Below are 27,905 nucleotides of genomic sequence, written 5' to 3' on the forward strand. Positions count from 1 at the left end.
TTACCAGACAGAATACACACTTAAAAATATAAAATTCATTCATTTTTTTAGAAAGTCAACTTTAAATTTTAATGTAATACTAGAAATTTAGAATAATAATCTTAACTTTTAATACACAAGACCATAAATTCTACTTAATCATAAACAATAAAATAATGGGAATAATACTATTTCCTTGTAAAATGTTTTCTTCAAAATTATACACATCTCATTTAAGTAAAAAAAAAAAGTCTCCTATGAAACAGTTCTTTTTTGAGGGAGTGGCAAGCAGGTAGGCAGAAAAGAGGTCAGATGAAAAGCACAGAACTCCTAAATTTGGTATTAGAATAAGCAAATAAATGTAACAACTTTCCATTTCTATAACTAATACTAATTCTGATGTAAATCTATACTTTTAAAGGAAACACTGGCTTCATGCTAAGCAGCACACTAGGCATCTTGATGTATATTATTAAACTGAGTATCATAATATCCCTCCAAATTAGGTATCATACTTATGGCTGCAGATAATGATTAAGCTTGGAGTGGTTAGGAAACCTGCCCATGGTCAAAAACAAAATAACAGAAATTTTTATCAACCTCTGTATTTGGATTCACACACAGCTTACTAACTTGTCCTAAAAATAGTCCATAAGTTAGTGACATTACCAAAGAGAGGCTTCCCACCATCTGCCTTTCTCAGGGGGTTTTATAGGTCTGTTGCCCTATTTACCTTCCAAAAATCTGAGAAAGTATCAAACTCCATGGTGGTTAGTTACCTCTAAGTCCCCTCATAAATACAATCTCCACTGAAATTCTGTGTCAATCTTCTTTTGTGAATTTATTTTCATGACAGAAAAAAGGACAAAACCAAGTGGTAGCAACAGTTCCTCAGAGCAACCTGCCATGTGTTCAAAGGGACAAGTAGGAAAAAAAAATTTCTCTTTGGTTCAAATGAAGCTGCATAGCAGGAACAGATTAGATAAAATCATGTGCAGGTAAATGGCAGCAAACATGAGAAGAAAACAAGAGTAGGTAAAAGAGAAAGTGAACTACCATACACCTATTCTACTACGTACTTTTAGTCATCATTCTTGACTCTTTCAAATGTGTGGCTAACGACTATGATCAGACAGCAACAAACATTTATTAAGCACGCACAAGAAGAAATGAAAGAACCTTACAAAAGGGCTGGTAAAGCATTTATAAATGAAAAGCATTTAAAAATTTTATTTTATTTTTTTAGAGATAAGGTCTTACAATGTTGCCCAGGATGGACTTGAACTCCTGGACTCAAGTGATCCTCCTATCTCAGCCTCCAAAGTAGTTGGGACAATAGGTACACTCAGATCATTTAAGAACTTTCAAATCAACATATGAATAAGAAAAACAGAGTGGTGTAAAATATTGCTGAGGAAATGCAAAATAAAGTCAGAGGTAGTATTAAGTAAGGTTACTTATGTGTGTCAAGGAAGAGTTCTGGTCTTAAAAGCAGCAACAGACTCAGAATGAAAAAGGTGAACGAACGATACGGGAAAGATACAGAGGTTATGAACAATGGTAGGAACACTGGAACAGCCAACCAAGGTAAAAAAGGCTAGAAGTTGGAAGTAGACATTAGAAGACTACTGTAAAGCTTTGGATGATGTATAATATTATAAAGCTGTAGATTTCTGCAGCAGAATATAAAAATGAGCACAATTTTTTTTTCTGGCAGTTAAATGAGTGCAAAATTCGTAAAGAGTGAGGCCACAGCTATTAGGACTTAATGTCTAGACAGGGCGGTAGCCATGATAGTTAGAAAGAGGTGAATTAGTAATGTGGTAATGTCTAAATTGGGCAAAGGGCAAGGAAAAGGAACAAGAACAAAAAGAGAATCAAAATGTGCTAAGTAAAGTTTCTCCAGTTAATTTTAAAATTATGCAAATGGCTGGGTATGGTGGCACATGCCTGTAATCCCAGTACTTTAGGATGCAGAGGTGGGAAGATTGCTTGAGGTTAGGAGTTTGAGACCAGCCAGGGCAACATAGTGAGAACTATCTCTACAAATAAAAAATAATTAGCCAGGTGTGTGGCATGCACCTGTAGTCCTAAATACCAGGAAAGGCTGAGGCAGGAGGATTGCTTGAGCCAAGGATTTTCAGGCTGCAGGAAGCTGTTGACCGTGCCACTGCACTTCAGCCTGGGTAAGAGAGTAAGATCCCGTTCTCAACGAAACAAAACAAAACAGCAAATGTGTTGAGAAATTATGCACTATTAAAATATAATCAAAATAATACATAACGAGTTACGTTGGCTATTTGTGCTTTCTGAATAACCAAAATGCAGTCAACTACAGGAATTTTAACTTTAAATTTGAAAGTGGCTGTCTTGGTAAAAAAAAAACAAAAAAAAAAAAACAAAAAAAAAAAATTAGTAATTCACTGATTAAAAACAAAACCCCCTCCCCAAAAACTTTCCTACTTTCCAGAAACACAGCAGTCAGCTCTACTCAAAACAGTATTTCTTGGCCAGGTGTAGTGGCTCACACCTGTAATCCTAGCACTTTGGGAGGCCGAGGCGGGTGGATCATTTGATGTCAGGAGTTTGAGGCCAGGCATGGTGAAACACCATCTCTACTAAAAATGCAAAAATTAGCCGATTAGCCGGGTGTGGTGGCACTCGCCTGTAGTCCCAGCTACTTAGGAGGCTGAGGCAGGAGAATCACTTGAACCCAGGAGACCGAGGTTGCAGTGAGCTGAGATCATGCCACTGCACTCCAGCCTGGGTGACAGAGCAAGACTGTCTCCAAAAAAAAAAAAAAAAAAAAAAAACCTCAAAACACAGTATTTATCCTATTTACTAATAAAATGGATCAGGAGAGAACACCCTGCCAACTTGTACTAATCTCAGTCCATCTATAAGGGCTACTGGAAGAGTATCTCTCACTGTGTCAAGTGTGGGTTAAAGTTTAAGAGCATACTTACTCCAAAGCCATTGATTTCATACTTCTGTAAACATGACACAAACAATTAATTTTCTTAAATTCTCATCAATACTGATGTAAAACTTCAGGCACCAGAATCAAATATTGTATTGTTGATATGGTTTGGCTGTGTCCCCACCCAAATCTCATCTTGAATTCCCACGTGTTGTGGCAGGGACCTGGTGAGAGGCAACTGAATCATGGGGGCAGGTCCTTCCTGTGCTGTTCTCATGATAGTAAGTCTCACGAGATCTGATGGTTCTATAAGGGGGAGTTTCCCTGTACAAGCTCTCTCTTTGCCTGCCACCATCCATGTAAGATGTGACTTGCTCCTCCTTGTCTTCCGCCATGATTGTGAGGCCTCCCCTGCCATATGGAACTGTAAGTCCATTAAACCTCTTTCTTTTGTGAACTGCCCAGTCTGGGGTATGTCTTTATCAGCAGCATGAAAACGGACTAATACAATTGTGTTATTGGATATGACACACAATATGACTACACATATTAATAGTATCTGCCTGATAGGTCAACTTCTTCATGAAACCTCTTTTATAACAACATTTCCTATATGGAACAACCACATTCATAAGCTCAATCAATGAAGTAACTTCAGTATGGACTCTACAATTACTTACCAATAGAACAGATGAAAAAGTAGCAGATGACATTCCCCACATGCCCAGGAAATAAGCCCTGATGAGGCTCTCCTCTGGTAGCTAGTTCAGTTTCTTCACTCCCCACTCCCATTTGGGACTTACCTTTGATTGCTTTTTGCTGGACACTGACTACCTATTTAGAATACTATTGCTATTCATTCTGCCATCCTTTCCTTCCTTTGTTCTTGGTGAAGGTGGGGAGTTGGGGAGAGGACTTTCCTGTCTTCCACATCTCTGGCTTTTGCCCAGTCCTGGCATATCAAACCTAATCTTCAGCTTCGTTTGGCTATGTGTGTTTGTGCCTGCATGCTCCTAGTTGCTTATCTGCTAGCAAAACTGTTTTTCTTAAGTCAAAGGGTTTGAAGAGGTTGGCTTCAGAATAATAAAGCTGCTCCTTTACTCTGATCTAACGTTTCCATTCACCTGTGCAGTCCTATGTCTACATTTCCTAAAATCTACCCTCTGTGGATGCTTTCCACGAAAAGGCACTCCTATATAGCTCACATTTATGTAACAAATACATTTATGCAGTTAAGTTATGGTGAATCATATACATAACCCTGCTGGAGAGTGACAGACCCTGGTGAAGTAGAAGAATAGATGGGGAAGGGTAAAAACAGATTCTGAATACATGAATAGGTTTAAAAATCTACAACAAATATGGCAAGGGTTAACATTTGTTAAAGAGGGGTAGTGGACACATGGATGTTATGTTACTCTTCATATTCTTGTATGTGTTTAAAGTTACGTAATAAAAATACTAGTAAAAAGACAAGTGAAATAAATGATAAAACTCTAACTTAATTTTTTTTGTAACTCATTTCAGTTTTCTTCCCTAACTTTTGGGGTGTAACCAAGGAATCATAAACAGCAATATTTAAAGGAGACAACTTGATGAATTCTGACAAATATACACACCTGTAAAGCTATTACCATGAAGATAATAAACATATCTATCACCTTCAAAAGTTCTGAAATTATATAGTGTATGCTCTCTTTTGGTCTGGTTTCTTCCACTCAGCTTCACTGAGATTCATTTATGTGTGTATCAGTAATTCATTTCTTATTGTGGCAGAGTAATATTCCACATACCATAATTTGTTTAATCATTCAGGTGTTGCTGGGCATTAACCTCCATGTTTTTTGTTGCTGCTTTTTTTTTTTTTTTTTTTAAGACAGGGTCTTGCTCTACTGCCTAGGCTAAAGTGCAGTGACATGATCACTGCTCACTGAAGCCTCAACCTCCCAGGCTCAAGTGATTCTCTAACCTCAGCCTCTCGAGTAGCTGGGACTACAGGCATTCACCATCGTGCCTGGCAAATTTTTAATTTTTTGTAGAAACAGGGTCTTGCTATGTTGCCCAGGCTGGTCTCAAACTCCTGGGCATGATTCTCCTGCCTTGGCCTCCTAAAGTGCTGGCATTATAGGCATGAGCCACTGCACTTAGCCTTAATTCCAGTTTTTAGCTATTACAAAGACAGCTGTTACACATTTGTGTACCAGTCTTTCATAGACATATCCTTTCATTTCATGTTAGGTATATGTTTAGCCCTTAAACTCCCAAATGATTTTCCACAGTGATTATATACATTTTAAATTCCCACCAGCAGTGTATGACAGTTCCAGTTGCTCCAAATTCTCAGCAATTTAGGATGATCAGTCTTTTAAAATTTTAGCAATTCTAGTGAGTCTATGGTGTAACTCATGCCTTTAATATAAACTTCCCTACGGACTAATAAGGTTGGGCATCTTTTTTTTTTATATATATATATATTTTCTTTTCTACCCAAGATCAGTAAAGTCAGGTTGGGCATCTTTTCACGTGCTTATTTACTATTCATATACTTCCTTTAGTATGGTGAAATTCTTTGCCCATTTTTTCACTGGGTTGTTGGTCTTCTTTGTATTGATAGTTGAAATTATTTTTATAGCATCCATCAGGGGTCAGCAAACTTTAAAGGCCAGTAAGGAAATTAGGCTTTGAGGGCCATATAAAGTCTCTGTCACATTACACACACACACATAGACACACACACACTCTCTCTCTCTTTAAAAAATATGAAAACTATTCTTAGCTCACAGGGACTTTACAAAAACAAGACCTTGGGCTAGATTTGGCCCACAGGCATAGTCCTCTTGGTCTAGCTACAAGTCCTCTGTGAGGTGTATTGCAAATATATTCTCCCAGTTTGTAGCTTGCCTTTTTGTAACAGCATCTACCGAAAACGAAAGTTACTCATTGTGATGAATGCAATGATTCTTTTTCTAATTTGTGCTGTTTCTATTTTATCTAAGAAATCCTTGCCAAAACCAAGGTCACTAAGATTTTCTCTTACATTTTCTTCAAGAAGTTTTATAATTTTAGCTCTTACATTTAAGTCTGTGACTCATTTGTATATGATACGAGGTAAGGGTATGGTTCATTTTTTACATATGACCATATGACTATGCAATTGTTCCAGCACTATTTGTTACAAAGATTACTCTTTCCCGATTGAAATCCCTGGGCATCTTTGTCAAAAAAAAAAAACAACTGACCATAAATATGTGGATGTATTTCTAGATTCTCTATTCGGTTCCATTGATCCATATATATCTACTTTTATACAGATACAATGTCTTGATTGTTGTAACATCATAATAAATTTTAAAATCAGTGGGAGTCCTGAAACTTATTATTCAAAGTTGTTTTTGCTCTTCTAAGTCCATTGCATTTTAGAATAAGTCAATTTCTATAATCTGGCTGGGAATTTTATTGAATTTATAGATTTGGAAGAGAAATGACATTTTAAGAAATCCTGAATTTTTGATCCATGAACACAATGTATTTAATTTCTCTCAGCAAAGTTGTCTCTCATCAAAGTTTCATGGTTTTCAGGATACAAGTCTTTTAAATATATCCCTAGTATTTTTTTCCTTTCTTTTTTTGGGACAGAGTCTTACTCTGTCACCCAGGCTGGAGTGCAGTGACACGATCTCGGCTCACTGCAACCTCTGCCTTCTGGGTTCAAGTGATCCTCTTGTCTCAGCCTCCCGAGTAGCTGGGATTACAGGCGTGTACCACCATGCCCAGCTAATTTTTGTATTTTTAGTAGAGACAGGGTTTCGCCATGTTGGCTAGGCTGGTCTTGAACTACTGATCTCTGATTATCTGGCCACCTTGGCCTCCCAAAGCCTTTCTTTTTAATGACAGGGTTTTATCCCCTCGTCCAGGAGGCTGAAGTGCAGCGGTGAAATCACAGCTCATGGCAGCCTTGACCTTCCGAGCTCAAGCCATCCTCCAGCCTCGGCCTCCCAAAGTGCTAGGATTATAGGTATGAGCCACCATGACCAGCCAGGTATTTCATTTTTGATGCTATTGTAAATAGCACTGTTTTAAAATTGCAATTGCCAATTGTTCATTGTTTGTAGGTGGGGCTGCAATGAATTTCTATATATTGAACTTATCTCCTACAATCTTGCTAAATTTTCATTGATGGTTCTAGTAGCATTTTTGTAGATTCCTTAAGATTTTCCATAGAGATGATCATGTTTGGAGGTTTTTTTTTACATTTAATACATGTAATTTTTCTAGCCTTACTGCACTGACTAGAACTTCCAGTACAATGTGGACTAGAAGTGGTGAGGATGGGCATTTTCCTTGTCCCCAATCGTAAGGGGACAGTTTTCCACCAAGATTGATAGGAGCTGTTGGTTTTCAGATATCCTTTATCAGAATGATGAAGTCTTCGATTCCTAGTTGCAAAAAGTTTTTATAATGAAGGGATGCTGAATTTTGACATTTTTCTGTATATATTGAAATGATCACCTAGTTTTTCAGTTTTGGTCTGTTAATATGGTGAATTATATTGATGAATATCCAAATATTGAACCAACCTTATATATCTGAGATAAAACTTAATTGGTTACAATGTATTACTTTTTACATATTGTTGGATTTGACCTGCTAACATTATATTAAGAATTTTTGGGTCTATGTTCATGATAGGTATTAGTCTGTAGTTCTCTTGTCTTTAGTATCAGGTAATGCTGGCCTCATATAATGCTTCAAGAAGTATTCTCTCCTCTTCACCTTCTGGAAAATCTTAAGTAGAACTGGTATTAATTCTTTTTTTTTTTTTTTTTCTTGAGACAGGGTCTCACTCTGTCGCCCAGGCTGAAGTACACTAGTCCAATCACACCTTAGTGTAGCCTTGACCTCCCAGGCTCAACTGAGCCTTCCACCTCAACCTCCTGAGTAGCTAGCTGAGATTACAGGTGCATTCCATCATGCCTGGATAATTTTTGTATTTTTTGTAGAGACAGGGTTTTGCCACGTTGCCCAGACTGGTCTTGAACTCCTGACTCAAGGGCTCCACCTGCCTTGGCCTCCCAAAGTGCTGGGATTACAGTGTGAGCCACTACACTCAGCTGGGATTAATTCTTTCATAAATGCTTGGTAGAATTAACCAGTGAAGATTTTGGGACTGAAGTTCTCTTAGTGGTAAAATTTTTAATCGGAAATTCAATTTTTAAAATAAATATAAGGTTAGTCTAGTTATGTATTATCTTCTTGAGTGACCTTTGGTAATTTTGTGTCTTTTAAGAAATGTGTCCATTTCATCAAAGTTGTCAAATTTATTGGCATGAGGTTTTTAATCATATTCTCTTAATATCCTTTAATGTCTATAGGATCTGTAGTGTTATTCTGTCATGCTCCCTGCACTGTGGTGTGGAAACTCTTTCCAAGCAGTAAGATGAGGGAATCATAGGGCTCACTTTGTTTTCTACCCCTTCTCTCAAGGATCGCTGTCCTGTGCTGCCCGTTGTCCAATGTCTGAAAACCTCTATTTGACATAGTCACATCTTTTAGTGGTTTCAAGTGAGACAGTAAATATGGTTCCGGTTACTTCATCATCACCAAGAATGGAAGCTTTACTTTTTATAATGAAAAATTTCAAACATATACAAAAGTAGAGAGAATGGTATAAACTTTCACATACCTATTATCCAGCTTCAACAATTATCAAATCATAACCAATATTGTTTCATGTATACTCTCTTTCTAAATGGCCCTCTCTCTGGAATATTTTGAAGCAACCCCAGACAGCCTATCCTTTCCTTCGTAAATATTGTGGAAATGTATCTTTAAAAGACAAAGACTTAAAAAAAACCCCATAACCATAATACCACTATCAAACCTAAAAATATTATCAATAAATTCTATTATCAAGTACTGAGTCAGTATTCAAATCTCCCTTTTTTCTACCTTTTAAAAGTAGTTGATTTGTTTAAATCAGAATCAAAATAAGGTGTACACATTATATTTGGTTAATACATTTCTTAAGTCCTTTTAAACTTTTAGGTTTCCCCTTCCATTTTTCCTTGAAAGCATTTTAGAAACTGTACTATCTAATAAAATAGAAACTAGTCACGTGTGGCTATAAAGCACTAAAATGTGGCTAAAGCGACTGAGAAACTGAATTTTAAATTCGAACCTAAATTTAAAATTAAAAACTGATACTTGTTCCTAGCTATTGGAAAATGGAACAGCTTGGGTATGTGAACCTAACTTTTTCAACTATCAGTTTGAGAAAATCAAAATACAGATCAAGTATTTCTGATGAAAATTTACTATCTGATTTGAGATGTGTTTTAAGTATAAAGTATTTTGAAGACTATGAGATACAAAATAGCTTATTAGTAAATTTTCAATATTGCTTATAAGTTGAAATGACAATATTTTGGATATACTGGGTAAAATATATTATTGTAATTCATTTAACCCATTTCTTTTTGCTTTTTAAAATCTGGCTACTACAAAGTTACATGTAGGCTGGGTGCGGTGGCTCACGCCTATAAACCCAGCCTTTGGGAGGCTGAGGTGGGTGGATAACCTGAGGTCAGGAGTTTGAGACCAGCCTGGCCAACAAAGTGAAACCCCGTCTCTACCAAAAATACAAAAAAATTAGCAGGGCATAGTGGTATGCCTGTAGTCCCAGCTACTTGGGAGGCTGAGGCAGGAAAATCTCTTGAACTCAGAAGGCGGAGGTTGCAGTGAGCTGAGACTGCACTCCAGCCTGGGCGACAGAGTGAAGACTCTGTCTCAAAAAAAAAAAAAAAAAAAAAAAAGTTACATGTAGAACTTAAACACTGTATTTCTACTGGACAGTGCTGAAGTAAATTATTTGTCCTACAGACTTCCTTATATTCTAGGTTTTGCTGACTGTATTCCTCAGTGTCATTTAATATATTTCTTCCTGTCCTGAATTTATTGTAACCTGGTAGTTTTAAACCAGTGGTTCTCAACCGGGGGTACTTTTGCTCCCCAGGGGGCAAATGTCTGGAGACATTTTTGATTGTAACAACTGGGGGGAAGTATGTGTGTGTGTATACTACTGACATCTAACAGGCAGGGGCTAGGGATGCTGTTAAACATTCTAAAAAGCACAAAAAAATTTATCCACTCTAAAATGTCAATAATGCTGAGGTGAGAAACCCTGTTGTAGCGACTTAGACTGCAATTTGATTTTTTTAATAAGACTATTTGATATGGTTTGGCTCTGTGTCCCAACCCAAATCTCATGTTGAACCGTAATCCCCAATGTTGGGGGAGGAATCTAGTGGGAGGTGACTGGCTCATGAGGGTGGATTTCCTCCTTGCTGATCTCATGATATTGAGTTCTCACAAGATCTGGTTGTTTAAAAGTGTGCAGCACTTCCCCCCTTCTCTCTCTCTCGCCGCCATGGTAAGACGTGCCTGATTCCTCTTCACCTTCCCTATGATTTTAAGTTTCCTGAGGCCTCCCGGGCATGCATCTTGTACAGCCTGAAGAACTGTGATTCAATTAAACCCTTTCTTTATAAATTACCCAGTCTCAGGTAGTTCTTTATAGAAGTGTGAGAATGTACTAATACAGAAAATTGATACAAGAGAAGTGGGGGCATTGCTGTAAAGATACCTGAAAATGTGGAAACAACTTTGGAACTGGGTAATAAGCAGAGGTTGGAACAGTTTGGAGGGCTCAGAAGAAGACAGGAAGATGAGGGAAAGTTTGGAACTTTGAGACTTGTTGAGCGGTTGTGATCAAAATGCTGACAAGGATATGGACAGTGAAGTCCAGGTTGAGGTGGTCTCAGATGGAGATGAGGAACTTATTGGAAACTGGAGTAAAGGTCACTCTTGCTATGTTTTAGCAAAGAGACTGGCAGCACTGTGCCCCTGCTCAAGAGATCTGTGGAACTCTGAACTTGAGAGAGATGATTTAGGGCATCCAGTGGAAGAAATTTCTAGGCAGCAAAGCATTCAAGGTGTGGCCTGGCTGCTTCTAACAGCCTATGCTCATTTGCATAAACAAAAATGACCTGAAACTAGAACTTTAAAAGGAAAGCAGAGCATGAAAGTTTGGAAAACTTGCAGCCCAACCATGCAGTAGAAAAGAAAAACTCATTTCCCGGAGAAGGAATTCAAGGCTGCAGAAACTTGCAGAAGTAAAGAAGAGCCAAACGTTAATAGCCAAGACAATGGGGAAAATGCCTCCAGGGCATGTCAGAAGCAGCCCCTCCCATCACAGGCCTGGCGGTCTAGGAGGGAAAACTTGTTTCTTGGGCCAGGTCCAGTGCCCTGCTGCTCTGTGCAGCCTTAGGGCATGGTGCCCTACATCCTAGCCACTCCAGGTGTGGCTAAAAGGGGCCGAGATACAGCTCGGGCCATTACTTCAGGGAGTGTAAGCCCCAAGCCTTGGCAGTTTCCACAAGGTGCTGGTCCTGTGGGTGTGCAGAAGGCAAGAGTTGAGGTTTGGGGGAGACTCTGCTTAGGTTTCAAAGGATGTATGGAAATGCCTGGATGTCCAGGCAGAAGTCTGCTGCAGGGGCTAGGCCCTCATGGAGAACCCCTACTAGGGCAGTATGGAAGGCAAATGTGGGGTTGCAGCCCCCACACAGAGTCCCCACTGGGGCACTGCCTAGTGGAGCTGTGAGAAGAGGGCCACCATCCTCCAGACCCCAGAATGGGAGATCCACTGACAGCTTGCACCGTGTGCCTAGAAAAGCTGCAGGCATTCAATGTCAGCTCATGAAAGCAGCTGTGGGGACTGTACCCTGCACAGCCACAGGGGTGGAGCTGCCCAAAGCCTTGGGAGCCCACTCCTTGCATCAGTGTGGCCTTGATGTGAGACATGGAGTCAAAGACTTTTTTGGGGCATTAAGACTTAAATGTTTGCCCTGCAGGGTTTCAGACATGTGTGGGGCCCGTAGTTCCTTCGTTTTGGTTGATTTCTCCCTTTTTGAAAGGGGGTATTTACCCAATGCCTGTGCCCCCATTATATATTGGAAGTAACTAGCTTGTTTTTGATTTTACAGGTTCATAGGTGGAAAGGGCTTGCCTTGTCTCAGATTCAACTTGTACTTAGACTTTTGAGTTAATGCTAGAATGAGTTAAGACTTTGGGGGACTGCTGGGAGAGGCATGATTGTGTTCTGAAATATGAAAAGGACACAAGATTTCGGAAGGGCCAGGGGCAGAATGATATGGTTGGCTCTGTGTCCCCAGCCAAATCAAATGTTGAATTGTAATTCCCAATGTTGAGGGAGGATCTTGGTGGGAGATGACTGGATAATGAGGGTGGATTCCCCTTGTAGTTCTTGTGATAGTGTGTTCTCACAAGATCCGGTTGTTTAAAAGTGTGTAGCATTTCCCCCTCATCCTCTCTCCTACTCTGCCATGGTAAGAACGTGCTTGCTTCACCTTCACCTTACACCATAATTGTTAAGTTTCCTGAGGTCTCCCAGCCACGCTTCCTATACAGCCTGTGGAACTGAGTCAACTAAACCTCTTCATAAACTACCCAGTCTCAGGTAGTTCCTTTTAGCAGTGTGAGAAGAGATACCCTATTCCATAGTGGTGGTATGTCCTTTCATTAGGATACATGTAAATATCTGGCTATCTTTTTGTGATGCTGGAAACTAATGTAATCCGATTCATTAGCAGCTGCAAAGTAGTAACAGCCTAATTCCTTTCTTGTTTATAAATTACTTCTTTAAAGATAAACTTCTCTTCATCATGTATTTGTTATTTTCAGGATAAATGCAAAATTCTCTATTTAACCATTTTTCAAAGTCACAAGCCAGTTCCCCAGTATCCTCCAAAGTGACAAATATTATTTTATTTTAGCATCATTATAAACTTGTGCATTTAGACATATTTTAGGATAAATGCAAAATTCTCTATTTAACCATTTTTCAGTCATGAGCCAGTTCCCCAGTATCCTCCAAAGTGACCAATATTATTTTATTTTAGCATCATTATAAACTTGTGCATTTAGACATTTTTGATAAGTTTCCATCTATTATCTCTTCATGTATGGCGGGTAAACGATTCTTCATGTAGGCTCCTGGGTCCTGTTGATAACCAAGTCATCTCTGATAATTTCTTTGACTTTTGTTATGACAAGATGATCATGGCTAATCTTATATAAACATTTCTTCTCCTGGACCTGAAATCAGCCATATCTCCAATGGGCCACTTTGGTGGAAAATAGTATTTAGAAGTCATAATCTAGGTCTTTTTAGTAGACAAAGCTAGGAAATGTTTGTTTTTTTTTTTGAGAAAACACATTGTGAGTTTATTCTGATATTTACATTCAAATTAAAAGCTTTAAGGTTTTATTACTTGTCTTCTTTTATATCTAAATCCCTTTTCTCTTATGCTGAAAAACTGTAATTACATTAACGTAACTACTTATTTGCTTTACTCTATAATATTTTCAGAATAACATTACAAATATTAACATTATGATTACTGAAAACAGTACATGATTTTTTTTTGCAATTTTTTTTTGCCCTTAGAATCATTACAGTGTTTTATAGTCATTTGGAATAATTTTTCTCTGTTAGGCTATGTTGCTAACTCAAAACAAAGTTAGATGCATTTGTTTCATTGTGCTTTTACTAAGCTTGTCTTTTTGGAAAATTTCATTTAGTTTTGCTGGCAGATGGTTCCAAAGTGGAAAAAATATAAGATCTATTTAGATAAGTGTAGCTTTTAACCTTGTCTTTTCCTACCCCCAGTTTAAAAAAAAAAAAAAAAAGATTCTGGTTTATCATTGTAATTTTTAAATAAGCCAACATAAAGGCATAGTAATCACTTTCCCTGATCCTTTCTTTGATAATAACATACTAGAAAGTTTTCTCTCCTTTCTTTTTTAGACCTAAGAATATATATATCACTGCATAGCAGCATATTGAGATATTTAAGCTTTTTAAAATTTGTATTTCCATTTGCCTGGTACACCTTTGCTCATCCATTTACTTAAGTTTTCAAATTCGCTCATTTGAAGTGTACAATTCAATGACTGTTAGTAAATTTACATAGCTATGTAAACATCACCACAGTCCAATTTTACATTTCCATCACCCAAAAAGATCCCTTGCAGCCATCCATCCTTTTATTTTAAAGCTTTCTCAATCTCTTTCTTTCAGATGTACCTTTCACATTCTGCACAGTGTTGGAATTTACTTCCAAAAAATATTTTAATAGGTGAATTATATCCATTTGCATTTAATAATATGACTGATGTTTGGCCTTAGCTCTGCCACTGTTTTATGTCATATTTGTTTTTATGTCTCTTATATCTGTAAATAAAATATCTAGTCTTTAGTTATGTGATTTTCTTGCCCTGCCAGTCTCTTGTTTTTGTATATCTTTTTGGTATTTAGGAAGGCTTTTATTTTTATTCTAAAGTTTATTATTATGCAAATATCTTATATAATATCCTTATGTCCTTAATAGTTTTGGGGGATACTATCTATTGGCTCCCTACTATAAATAATTTTGATTATATCTCCCTTATTTTCCTCTCTCAAAACCTCTAATTTGAAGTAATAACTTTTTATTTCCTGAAAATACCTATAGGACAATCAGTAAATATATTCTATTTTACTTGCATTATTTCCCTTCTTGCATTTTCAGAGAAATATGCTTTAGTTACATTGTCAGACTTATAACCATAGAATATATATTTTATGATCTCCTTTATCATGTAGCTCTAGTTCTCTTCAGTAAGAAGTTTTGTTCTGCAAAGGAGTTTCAGTTAGAGAGTTCAGAGGGCTAGATCACTCCAGCACTATCTAACCTTTCTGAAGTCCATAAAGTTGCCTCCCAGTTTTAGCTGCTCTCAAATTGATCTCTAAGCGTTCTACAACTAACGAGACCTTTAAAGATGATCAGGATGCTGGCAGTCTGATACTTGGATTCTCTGAGCCCTCCCTTGCTGATACCATGCTAGTCTTGATGCTGCTGCTGATTTATTTTACCCACTTGTATTCTGGAGTTCACAGGTGTTATAAAATAAAGAATTTGACTGGGCTTTGTTGCTGGTTCCTCTAAAGTTCTTGGAATTGGGCAATAGGAAAGTCTGTATTACTCATGAGCCCCTTAGATCACTCCTGAGTTAATGCTAAGAATATGACTCAGGATGGGGGTAGAAAATGCCACAAAGATCAACTGTATGATTTGAGCAATATACATGTATTTGAGCCACATGATTTCAGTCCAACTTCCCAAACTCCAAGGAAGAGGGCTGATGATCAAGCTCAACCACATGGCCAACGATTCAATCAACCATGTCTATATAATGAAACCCCAATAAGAAACCTGAGTACTGAAGCTTGGTAGAGCCTACTGGTTGGTGAACCAGGAGATGTGTGAGGAGGGTGATGTACCCTAATTGCACAAGAAAAGAGTAAAGAAACTTTTGAGTTTAGGACCCTCCAAGAAGTTGGTTGCCCTGTGTCTCTTAATTTTGCTAGCCCTGATTGTATCTTTTATAATAAAATTATAATCGTTAAGAATAGTGTTTTCTCAAATTCTGAGTTGTTTTATCAAACTATTGAACCTGAGTGGGGGTCATAGGAATTCTTGAATGTGTAGCTAGTTGGTCAGAAATACAAGTGACCTGGAGACCCCTAAACTTGAAGACAGTGTCTGAAGTAAAGGTGGTCTTTTTGGGAACCAAGCCCCTATGGTATACAGTTTGATAGAGACTCAGGATGGTTAGCGTCAGAATAGTACTGCAGTACGCCCATATGGATATCTTGAAACTTAGCTTTGTTATACGTGTTGTCCATAGGTTTGTTGTTATATTATTCTAGCTGCTCTTCTATTTTGGGGAAGGGATTTTGGAGATTCAACAACTATGCCACTGTCACTACCATCTTATTGTCAGCTCTCCTTCAGGTTTTAAGTTAATATGGTGTATCACATGTTCTCCCCTCCACCTAGTATTTCTGTGTTTAACATTTCACAGTCAGATATTAACAAAAGATTAAATTGCTGAAGTTACTCAACCAGTCTTAAGTATTTTAAGTATTGCTTCCTCATCAACATGATGCATTAAATTTGTAAGTTAAATAGCATAAAACAACAAACTATATATTGCTAGTGATGACACATGATATATATTTTCAAACCAGTCTGAGGTTAGAACCTCAAAATATAAAGTAAAGGCAAAAATTTTACCTCTGTAAGACGGAGTTGTGAAGATGCGGCCATATAATCTGATTCTAACTTGTTCTTCTCGGAGATCACTGTAGTATTTTGAAGAATTAAATCTACTTTTTGTATATGCAAAGAAGTACAAATCTAGGAACAAAAACCCCCAAGAGTTAATTTTTATGTTACCTATGTTTTAGAACTAAAAAATGTATAGTTTTTTAAAACAAAATTATAAACCATGAAAAAATGATTTTCCTATTGTGCCTGACATCTCTCTCAAACAGTTCTTGTAACAATTTTTTAGAAAGTGTTTTCCTTTAAGAGTCATCTGGAATACACACATTTAGCTTAATGAGTGCTTTTATCCTATTTATTACCTCTAAAGAAAATGTCAAGCAACTAAGCAAGCTGAAACTGATGATAAAGATCTCTTGCTTATATAACTAAAATGTCAAAAACCTTAATCAAAACCTTCCCTCCCTCTAAAGATTTTACTATCTTATCTACCTGCTATTTTCTTTAAAAAATGACTAAAGTTAAAACAATACCTTACCTTTATTAGGTTTGTTAATTCGGTAACAAGTTTTGCTTTTTGAACATTTATTTCTTTGATTTTGGTACTTGCTTTTCGCTCTTCCTCTTCAAGGTTGCAAGTATCCTGTTCCATCAGCTTTAAACTGTATGACACATATAATGATGAAGAAATCAGGGTTAAACACAAGAATTGAGCCCAAATTCTTAGGTCCCCCCCAGTTTTCTGGGATATATATATTTAGCAATACTTTTCAGATATATAAACTGCTAGCTCCTCGATTAAACAATCATTTTGTGTGATCAGTCAGGATTAAAAAATATTTGTTGAGATATATTATGTGCCCCAGCATAGTCCAGGTGATGCCTGTGTTAATAGTTTAGGATCTGGAATCAGAAAAATGGCTTTGTTTCCTCTTTGCCATTCACTAATGAGCAGTTTAACTCTGGACAAGTTAACTCTTCTGAGCCTCAGTTTCCTCATCTATAAATTACAGACAATAACAGTACTTCATAGAGCTGTGGTGAAGCTTAAAAAAGGTAATACATTGTTTCCTTATGTATGGAGCGGGGGTAACACATGTAACACACTAAATACAGTGCCTGGCCCATAACCGATCAATCAATATAAGTTGTTTCTGTTGCTATTAATATTGTTTATAAAACAGCTGCTTCCCTTAAAGAGCTTAACTGGGCAGAGTTAATAGCTAAAAAACAGAAACAGAAAAACACAACACAATAATCCTAAAAGTTAATAGTATGTTCTCAATTTTCAAGATGAAGAAACTAAGGCTCAGGTAAGTGAAGTAAATTGCCTAAAATCACAGATATTAAGTGTTAAGATGTGTTTGGTACCAAAGTCCATGTTCTTTCCACTACACCATGTTGCCTCCAAGAGAAAAGAACAAAGGATGGAAGCAACAATAAACAAATTCAGCCGGTGCGGTAGAGAGTGGCCAGAATAGTACAAGGAAGGGTATGTTGGGGAGGGGAAGGAGATAAGTTGGAATGGGTAGAGCGAAACAACATTTTGAATAATCATAAAAGCTTGCCTAAAGGAGAGTAGTGTTTAATTAAATTTCATGTAGTAACTGTAGAAAGTCGTATTTTTTTTTTTTTTTTTTTTGAGATAGGAGTCTTGTTCTTTTGCCTAGGCTGGAGTGCGGCAGCACAATCTCAGCTCACTGCAACTTCTGCTTCCCAGCTCAAGCAATTCTCCTGCCTCAGCCTCCCAAGTAGCTGGGATTACAGGCGCCCACCACCATGCCTGGATAATTTTTGTATTTTTGGTAGAGACACGGTTTTACCACGTTGGCCAGGCTGGTCTCAAACTCCTGACCTCAAGTGATCCACCCACCTCGGCCTCCCAAAGTGCTGGGATTACAGGCGTGAGCCACCACGCCTGGCCTCATGATGAATATTCTTGAATGGGGTAGGAACATGCAAAGAAAACAAATATTGCAACAGTCTTTTGGATGAATTAAATACGAATTAAATACAGAAGTGACTAGTCAGGCAGAGACCACTAACTAGGTCACCACTGCAGTAGTCCAAAGTGAACAGAAGTAGGAGATAGTAGGCTAGTAACACGTATGAAAAGTCATCTCACTGTGAAAAATCAACATTACTTTATGAGGAGAAAGTTTAGTTTTAGACAATGGGTTCAATACAGCAATTGCAAAATAAAGGTCTAGCATTTTGCAGAAGGTTGAATAGGAATGAAGGAAAGGGTTAAAAAGTTTAAAAAAAAGGTTTGAAGTTGAAACAAATTCTAGGAAGCTAGACTAAATAGATATATCTTGCTTTAAACAACCAAGGCACATTACCAATTTTAAAAATAGAAGTTAATGGACAATTGTTTGCTTTAAAAAAACAACAAAGAACAAATTTTCCTAATACATTTCAAATATGACTCAATTTATAAATGTGTTTAGGAATACAAACTATATTAAGTCAAGGTAAACATACCTTATTCAAGACAATAAGCTGTTACTTATTATTAAAGATTATGTCACTAATATCTATCTTTAGTCTATAGACAAGAAGTCAGAACAACAACAACAAAAACCTGTGGGCTGTGTTATAGTAGGATACGGAAAAAACCTTGAAACTGGAACTGTGTGCCTTTTCCCCAGACTTGATACCCTAATAGCTGTTATCCTACCTTATATATTCTGGTTTCTACAAAAGATCTAAATTCAAAATAAAAGTCACAATCGTTCTGAGAATGGGTGACTGGGTTTTCACAATAAGTCAGTAGTTTTCTGTTTAGAAAAGACTTTTGGCTGTGTGTGGTGGCTCATGCCTGTAATCCTAGCACTTTGGGAGGCTGAGGCAGGAGGACTGATTGAGGTCTGGTGTTCAAGACCAGCCCCAGCAATATAGCAAGACCCCATCTCTACAAATAAGTTGGGCATAGTGGTGCACACCTGTGGTCCCAGCTACTCAGGAGGCTGAGGCATGAGGATCACTTGAGCCCAAGAGTTCAAAACTGCAATGAGCTGTGATCATGCCACTGCACTCCAGCCTGGGTAACAGAGCAAGACCCTGTCTCAAAAAAAAAAAAAAAAAAAAAAAAAAAAAAAAAAAAAGGACATTTGACAATATTATATTTACATTTTGTACAGAATTCTGTGGAATATATAACCCATTAAGGCCAAGCAGACATAATTCTAATTGTCACAAGGAAGACTGCAACTAAATGAGTGGGATAAACCCTCAGGTGCCCAATCTATTCTGTAAAACTCAATATAACCTCCTCCTTCCCTATTACTCTCTTTCAGAACTAGAGAGAAAACAGCCTAGTTTGACAATTTTTCTGCCTAAACCTTCCCCTCCCCTCTCCTACCATTTAGAACTCAAGGGACATACTGTTTTGGATAATCATGTAGGGCAGTGGTTCTCAAAGTCTGGTCCACAGACTCCTGGGGATACCTGAAACTATTTGAGGAGTCTGTAAGTTAAAAACTATTTTCATGGTAATAACAGGACATCATTTACCTTTCTCACCATGCTGTCATTTGCAGTGATGGTGTAAAAGCAATGGAAAGTAAAAATGCTAGTTCTTTAGAATAAATCAAGGTAGTGTACCAAAACTAGTGCACCAAAGTACACTAGTCCTTAGATTCTTCACTGCCATGCATTTGAAATTTTTAAAAACGCCAAATTCCCTTAAGAATATCCTTAACGAAGCAGTAAAATTCGTAAATTTTATTAAACCTCAAAATCTTAAGTATACATATTTTTAATATTCAATGTCATGACACAGGAAGTACATAATATAGTTGTCCCCCAGTATCCATCAGGGACTGGTTTCAGGACTCCCCAAGGATTCCAAAATCCACAGATCCTTAAGTCCCTTAGATAAAATGATGTAGTATTTGCATATGGCCTATGTACATCCTCCCATATATTTTATATTATCCATAGATTAGTTATAATACCTAACACAACATAAATAATATGTAAATAGTTGTTATATTGTATTGCTGAAGGAATAATTACAAGAAAAAAGTCTGTATGTGTTCCATACAGACACAACCATCCATTTTTGTCCCCCTGAATATTTTTCTTTCTTCCCTCCTCCCTGCCCTGCCTAAAGAGATGAGGTCTTGCCATGTTGCCCAGGCTGGTCTCAAACTCCTGGACTCAAGTGATCCTTCCGCCTTGGCCTCACAAAGTGTTGGGGTTGCAAGTATGAGACACTCCACCTGGCCTCTTGAATATTTTTGATCTGTGGTTGGTTGAATCCATGGATGTGGAACCCACGAATATGGAGGGCAGGCTGTGCTTATTAAACATTTGTAGTATATTCAAAAGTATAAATGTTGTTTCAAGGAAAAGCACTTGTGTGACTGTTTAAGTTTTTTTCATGGAATATCATTTTTATTTAAAAAAATGACAAACTATAATTATTTGGACTTGGCTATTTGGTCATTTTTCTTTTTCCAAACAGGAATAAAGTGAGCTTGTCATTTCAAGGAAAATAACTGACAATATTTGTTGCCAATGATAAAGTTCAAACTTTCAAATGAAAATTACAATTTTAGAAAATCTGTATCCACCGGCAAGCTTGACAACTTCCCAATTCTTAACAGCTTTTCTGATGGAATCAGTGATCAGTGTGATTTTTTAAAAATATTACATAATAAAATATGTCAACATTTGAAATATCTATGTGACTTGATGAACCAGTATTTTCCCAATGACCAATGCATGCTATAACTAAATCATTCATAAGTAAAAGCGCCATCTAAAGTGCAATGGATTTTAATGTAGCAGAGTACACAAGCTCACTGATACAGTTTCAGATTCCACACTGCAATTAAACTTTAATAAACTACACTTTGGCAAGTTTTGATGTAGTATTAAAGAATAATATCCACAATTATCTGAAAAGTCTAAAATACTCCTCCTTTTCCAACTGCATATTTATGGGAAGCCGGATTTCCTTCATATACTTCAACTCAAACATCTCACCACAAACTCAATATACAGAATTAAGTAGGGAAAAACCTACTGACTTCAACTAAAGAAATCTGCAAAAATGTAAAACACCACCACTCTTCTTATTTTGTCTGGAAAATAGCTATCTTTTAGTTCATTTTTATGTTAACATATAATGGGTTTGTTATTTCTAAAATAAATTACTGCCCCATCTCTACCTAAAAAAAAATAAAATAAATTAATGAATATTTTAAACATTCTCAGTCTTAATTTCTAATATCGTAAATATCAATAAATACAATCCATGTAAACAAAACCTCTTCAAGGTCCTCATTAATTTTTAAGCATATAAAGGAGTCCAGAGACTGGAAGAACAGAAGAACTTGCAACACTCAAGAATCAGCTCCTTTTGTCCTATGGAATAAAATTGTGTTTTATGTAGTAAGATTAAATATTAAAGAGAAATTACTACAAAGTGTGCTTGTGGAAATGGTGTTGTTATTACAGTGTATAATTAATAGTCTCCCATATAGTAATTTGTGCTCTCCCCGCTGAATAGGCTAAAAGATACCTTCCTAGTTTGGAACTGATTTTTTGTTCCAGTTGCCTTTTCTTGGTTTTTCTCTCAAGAAGCTCCTTCTTCTTTTGTCTAAGTTCATTGTCTTTGTGCTCCAGATGTTTGCTTGTTTCACGTAAGGCAGTCAACCCTGAATCCACTGCTTGCAATTTTCTATGAATTTCCTATAAAATATTTAAAAATTGTTAACATATTTAAAAAACTGTTCCAGTGAAAGTATTAAAAATCCAGTTAATATTCTTTTCTAACATTCAGATCAAATTAACCAACCTTTAGCTGTTCTTCTAAGTGTCTTCTCTGCTCTAGGTCCACAGTGACAGTGAGAAACTGCGCTACTTTTAGAGATGTGTTACTAGAAATAACTTTGTTTGAATAAAAAGAAGTTTTCACCACATACTTTTCTTCTGCTGTATAAATCTGTTTTAATCGGGTTTCTTCTATTACCTATAATGTAAAACAATGATTAGTGCACATCTAATATAAATTATATGTCTTAAAGTACTAAATAATTAGAAATACAGACCAAGCGAATTTTGGGAGATCAAAATATACCAGATATACATTTTTTTTTTTTGAGACAGGGTCTCGCTTTGTTACCCAGGCTGGAATGCAGTGGCACGAACTCAGCTTACTCCAGCCTCAACCTCCCAGGCTTAAGTGATCCTCCCACTTCAGCCTCCTGAGTAGCTGGGACTACAGGCATGTGCCACCACTCCTGGTTAATTAAAAAAAAATTTTGGAGAGTTGGAGTTTTTCCATGCTTCCTATCGGCACGCTGGTCTCGAATTCTTGCCTCTGAGATTCTCCCACTTGGGTCTTCCAAAGTGCTGGGATTACAGGTGTGAGCTACTGTGTCTAGCAATTTTTTTTTAACCTATCCAACAAAATTTCAAAAAAGGTGGCCCATACAACTAGCAAAGTCAGCTGTACTTCTACACTACTATATGACTCTCCCAAGTAGTTTTGGAGCTTTGTTACATCTACAGAAGAGATACCAGGAGAGAAGGGTGCTCAGTACATTGAACTATGTTATCTTGGGTAAGTCATTTACTCTCCCCTCCTCTCAGTTATACTGTTCAAAGATACATAATCTTATATTTAGTTCCTGTATATTTGGGAAGAATAATCAAATGAAACATTTTTCATAGATTTCAAAGCCTTTTCTTATTTTTAAGTTTTTTTTTAGAACTTTTCTCTCAAGAATTTATACATGGATTTCATAAACTAAAATATATTATAAATACCATAACCATACCATTATTTGATCTATTTCTGTAGATTTATAGAGTAGGCTGCTGCAATGCAGAGCATTTTTAGAGGTTGTTTCCAATCTCTAAAAACCTTCAGATACTATTGTAATACTACTGTGGCTTGTTTCCTTCCAGAAGTTTATAGTCTAAGTGAAGAAGTAAGACATATTTAAGCACACTAGGTCAACAGGGCATAAATCCTAAATCCTGACTAATCTGAAAAAAAGGGATAGACTGGATGACTTTAGCCTATCCAAGTTTCCCAAAAATGAGTTTTAAACTGGATTTGAACTGACAGAGTTAGAGAAGGAAGAGTACTTCCCATAAAAGTGACATCTCAAGCTAAAGAAGTCAGCAGACAATTTAACCAAAAGGAGAATCTTAGAAATTAATGAGAGAACAATTCCGTAAATAGGGTATACTGTTAGAGAACCTAAAATGTTAAGAGTTAATAATAAAGGAAAACATAAAGAATATATTTTTATTCTGAGGAAGAGATACAGCCATTATTGCCATTATCTAGCCATTATTGTCTCAAACAGAAGGATTGAGGATATAAAGGTAGTAAATTTCCTCAATAAAGGTTTATATCTTCTGAAAGATAGCTAAGATAATCTTTACTAGGTACTTGAAATACTTTCTGACTTGGTTTTCTTGTACATACACGTCTGAAAAGTATATCATCATAAATTATTTATATACAACATAGAACTGAGTTAGGCATTGGGACAATAAGGTATTTGATGTGTTTGAGAATTTAAAAAATACAGTATGTAAAACCAAAGAGTTTAAGATTAATGAAAACACCTGAAAAAGAAATGGGAAGAAAAGAATTTCACTTTTAATATAAATTATATGAATTCCAAAGCTATTTCTCTAGTACAAACAGCAGTGTCAAAGCTCCCTAGGTGACTTAAACAAAATGTTAAAAGTAAAGTACATGAAAATAACTCAACTTGAAGCAATGTTCAAAAAAGAAAAAAATTTCCAAATGAAGTAATTGCTCCTTTCTGCCCCAAAGTGAAGTTTAAAAAGTCCTTATCAAACTTTCTACTGTCTTTCCGCATTAGTAAAGAAGTCCCACTAATCTTACTTTCAGAGAAAGCCCTACCTACCCCGAAAGCTTTGACAAAAATTGGTTTGGTCTATGCATATGGTCTTGTCCTCTTTTCTAAACCTCAGTGAATTAAGAAAAAAGAATAGTATACCCACATAGAGACTTCTACGTTTGGTTTTCACAAATGATTACCATAATATGATATAATTCTAATCAAAGGCAGGCAACTTACTATAAGTAACTTGTTTTTGCAAAATGAGTTGGTAATGAGCTCTCATTTTTCTGTCTTCTGTTAATGAAGTATAGTAAGCCCCCAAATGAATCATCTTAGGAATATTTATATACTGGTTAGAAATGTAAAACATATTTTTTAATAAATAAGTAGCAGGTAGGTCTATAATTGGTTACCAGATGCTTATAAGCAGTAATACAGCAACTTGGTATTAATACTGGAAAAACCTGTTCCAGGAGAGATTTCCTCTCTGTTTCTGCCTGTGATAAAAGTGCATATGGTTTGGAGTCACGGAGGTTGCTTTAAAGAATAAAATTCCAAACAGCACTAGCAGAATACAGAAACTAGGAGTTTCTGTGGCTGTATGTACTAGCCGAACAAATCCTATGAGGAGTGGTCATTCATATCTGAGATAATCTTAAGTACAAGTTTTAAGAAAAGGAAGGCTGACCAAAAACAGTTTTATACCCCAGCCTACCATTCTAAAGTATAATTTGTCTTAAAAATAATCTCAAATATAAGAATTTAAAAGACTAAACTATTAATACAATGTTTGAACATAGGTTTACCAAGCAAGGCAGAATCAGGTTAGTGTACCAGGTATCTCTTTTCAGGTTTTAACTACTGAATTACCCTAAATGTATTAAGTATTTATTCTAGTTAATTCCACAACACTCCTCTCATAATGTATTAGTTAACAGTCAATGTTTTATGTCATATGGAAAATAATTAATACAAAGATAATTTCTGCATGGTTAAAAACAACAGACTTACTTAAATTCTGACACGCTTTGCTTGCCTTTAGCTAAGAAGTTTTAACAAAACTACATTTTTGGTACATGATTCAGTACATAATTCACTACTTTCCTACCCGTTCAATTCTTTCTCTGGTCTTTTCAGTTCCTACAGGAACTTCATGAATATGATACTGACAGCAAAGGTAACTCATTACAGGATCAGGTGCATCAAATAATTCTCTCAAATAAGAGAAAAATCCATATTGTCTGAAAGGAAAAGTACTGATTAGATTTTTCTTCTTAAAATATCGTTAAAAAAATCTGGGAGTTGATAAGCCACCAATAAACAATAAGTAAAACATACATTATTTCAACAATGACACAGGACAAGTCTTTTTTCTTTTTTTTATATTTTAAGATCACGTATGACTTATTCACTTACCAGAAAAGCTTAAGCTTTTTATGATTACAAACTACTCTTTTTAAATTTCTTCTATTATGTTTAGAATGCTTACTTATATTCCAAGTTAAGATATTTACTTATAATTATTTTATAATTAAACTTTTTTACATTTAGTCCTTTTGGAAATTGTTTCTGCATTATGAAGTGATAATTTATCATTTCATTTTCCCAATAACTAACCAACTACTTTAGCAACTTTTATTAAATAGTTCAGTATTGTTCTGCAGACTTGAAACATCACATCGCATCACACTCACTGTGTGCTAACTATATCATGGTCCTGTACCTAAATTTTTCCTTATATTCGACTTAAGGAGAGATCTTAAAAGGAAATAATACAGCTTGTAATAGCTTATTTATGTAACAATAAATGTTGAATAATTCAATATTTAAATAAATCTTAATAATATTTTCAAGACTTACTTAAGTTCATTCAAAGATCTTGAAGGTGCTTTGTCTGCATATGAACTCTTGGGAGCAATAACAGCATTTACTCTTAATTTTTTATTGTCACGAACCTGAATAGGGAAAAGAAAATATTATTTTAATTATCATATATTCTCTACTGAAATGATTTAGTTACCATACTCCTACTGGCATTTGTGGGATGGATAAGAAACTCAAACACAGCATATTAGATGTTACTTAGTATAAATTTTTTTACTGTGATAATACTGTAGTTATGTGTTTTTATAAAAAGAGTCCAATTCTTTTAGAGATATATACCAAAATATTTTCAGGTAAAATAGAATGTCTGGGAATTACTTCAAAATGATACAGAAGGGAGATAGTTATGCTTACGTTATTGGCAGATTATCTTGTATTGGACTAACTTTTCTACAAACAATGATTGTAAACTCTGGCCAAAATTTTAAAAACAATTATTCTGAGGCACTGGAGATGGACAAAATAAAGAAGTTGGAAGGGAGTTGACATCTGAAAGAATAGCGCTAGGTGAGATTTGTGTTTATGTGGCTCGTGGCTTGGGGGCATTCCCCAATCAGGAGCATCAGGAATGGGGAAAGAATTCTGGTAGAAAGCTGCAGTCTTTCTGGCTGGAGGGATCATAGGATGGAAGGATGGAGTTTGGGGTGACTAGAATGACTGTAAACTGAGAGGGTAAATTCTTGGAAGAAGGGAGCTGCAAAGGGAGAAGCCTCAAAATCTGCATATAAACACCCATCTAAATCCTTGGCTGCCCCATGAACTATGAGTGCACAGGAAAATTCCAGGGGATTGCAGGAAAGCAACAAGTGGAAGGCTAAAACAACAACAATCCCCACTGAATGGAGATTTTCAGTTGCTGTCCATTGCTTGAGAGACAGAGTTTGGAGTTTAAATCCAGCTAAGTTAACTGCCTTCTAGTCTCTTTGGAAGAAGATAATTGATAATTGAATCCAGTCTCTATGTTATTACCCACGATTCCAGAATATAATAAAAAATTACTGGCCGGGCACGGTGGCTCACACCTGTAACCAAAGCACTTTGAGAGGCCGAGATGGGCGGATCAACTGAGGTCAGGAGTTCAAGACCAGCCTGACCAACATGGTGAAAGCCCATCTCTACTAAAAATACAAAAAAATTAGCTGGGTATGGTGTGGGGCGCCTGTAATCTCAGCTACTTGGGAGGTTGAGGCAGGAGAATTGCTTGAACCCAGGAGGCGACGGTTGCAGTGAGCCAAGATTACGCCATTGCACTCCAGCCTGGGCGACAAGAGCGAAACTGCGTCTCAAAACAGAAACAAAAACAAAAAACAAAAAAAAACACCAACTACTATGCATAAGAATAAAATGCCACCATAGTCAAGAGAAAAAGCAACTAAGAGGAACTGATTCCACAAAGGCCTAGATGTTAGAATTAGCAAAGAAGTTTAATGTAGCTATTATATATATATATATATACACGTTCAAGAAAACTATGGTTCATTATCAACAGGTGGAGAATCTCAGCAGACAGAATAAAGAGAATTAAATGAAAATTCTAGAACAAAAATATGCAGTATCTGAAATGAAAAATTCACTGATGGGCTTACTGATGAAAGATCCTAAAACATTAAAAAGATAATATCACGAAAAACTTCATGCCAAACACATTAATAACTTAGATGAATTAGAAGAATTCCTTAAAAACACAATTTGCCAAATTTAAAACAAGATGAAAAAGAAGCTGAAATAGCCTTTACATGTAGTAGAGAAACTCAATTTGCTATAAAAATTCTAATGAAGAAAAGTCTATACTAAGATGTTTTCACTGATAAATTTGATAAAACAGTTAAAGCAATAAACAGAAGGATGAAACACTTCCCAAGTCGTTTTATGATACCAACATAACTCTTACACCAAACTCTTGACAAAAACATTACAAAGAAGTCTATAAACCAATATCCCTCAGGAATACAAAAGCAAAAATCCTTTGTAAAATACTGGTAAACAGAATCCAGCAATGTATGAACAGTATACATGACCAAGCGGAGTTTATGCCAGGAATGCCAGACTGATGTAACAGTCAAAAATCAACTGATCTAACTTATCATATTAACA

The 27,905-nt window shown here is 36.3% G+C and overlaps 1 protein-coding gene across 12 annotated transcripts in view; it reads right to left on the reverse strand.

Annotated features, from left to right (window-relative positions):
* Positions 1-27,905, reverse strand: part of SMC5 (structural maintenance of chromosomes 5) — a 101,111-nt gene that overhangs the window by 15,990 nt on the left and 57,216 nt on the right. For all 12 annotated transcript variants that reach the window (XM_063637006.1, XM_063637001.1, XM_063636998.1 and 9 more), the window contains 6 exons: positions 25,788-25,882; positions 25,036-25,168; positions 21,896-22,069; positions 21,620-21,789; positions 16,625-16,748; positions 16,096-16,218 (listed from right to left, as the gene is read on the reverse strand). In XM_063637006.1, coding sequence (XP_063493076.1) covers positions 16,096-16,218; positions 16,625-16,748; positions 21,620-21,789; positions 21,896-22,069; positions 25,036-25,168; positions 25,788-25,882 — 819 coding nt within the window. The remainder of the gene's footprint in view (positions 1-16,095; positions 16,219-16,624; positions 16,749-21,619; positions 21,790-21,895; positions 22,070-25,035; positions 25,169-25,787; positions 25,883-27,905) is intronic.

The sequence above is a fragment of the Symphalangus syndactylus genome, chromosome 3 (assembly GCF_028878055.3).
Source record: "Symphalangus syndactylus isolate Jambi chromosome 3, NHGRI_mSymSyn1-v2.1_pri, whole genome shotgun sequence".
NCBI lineage: Eukaryota > Metazoa > Chordata > Mammalia > Primates > Hylobatidae > Symphalangus > Symphalangus syndactylus.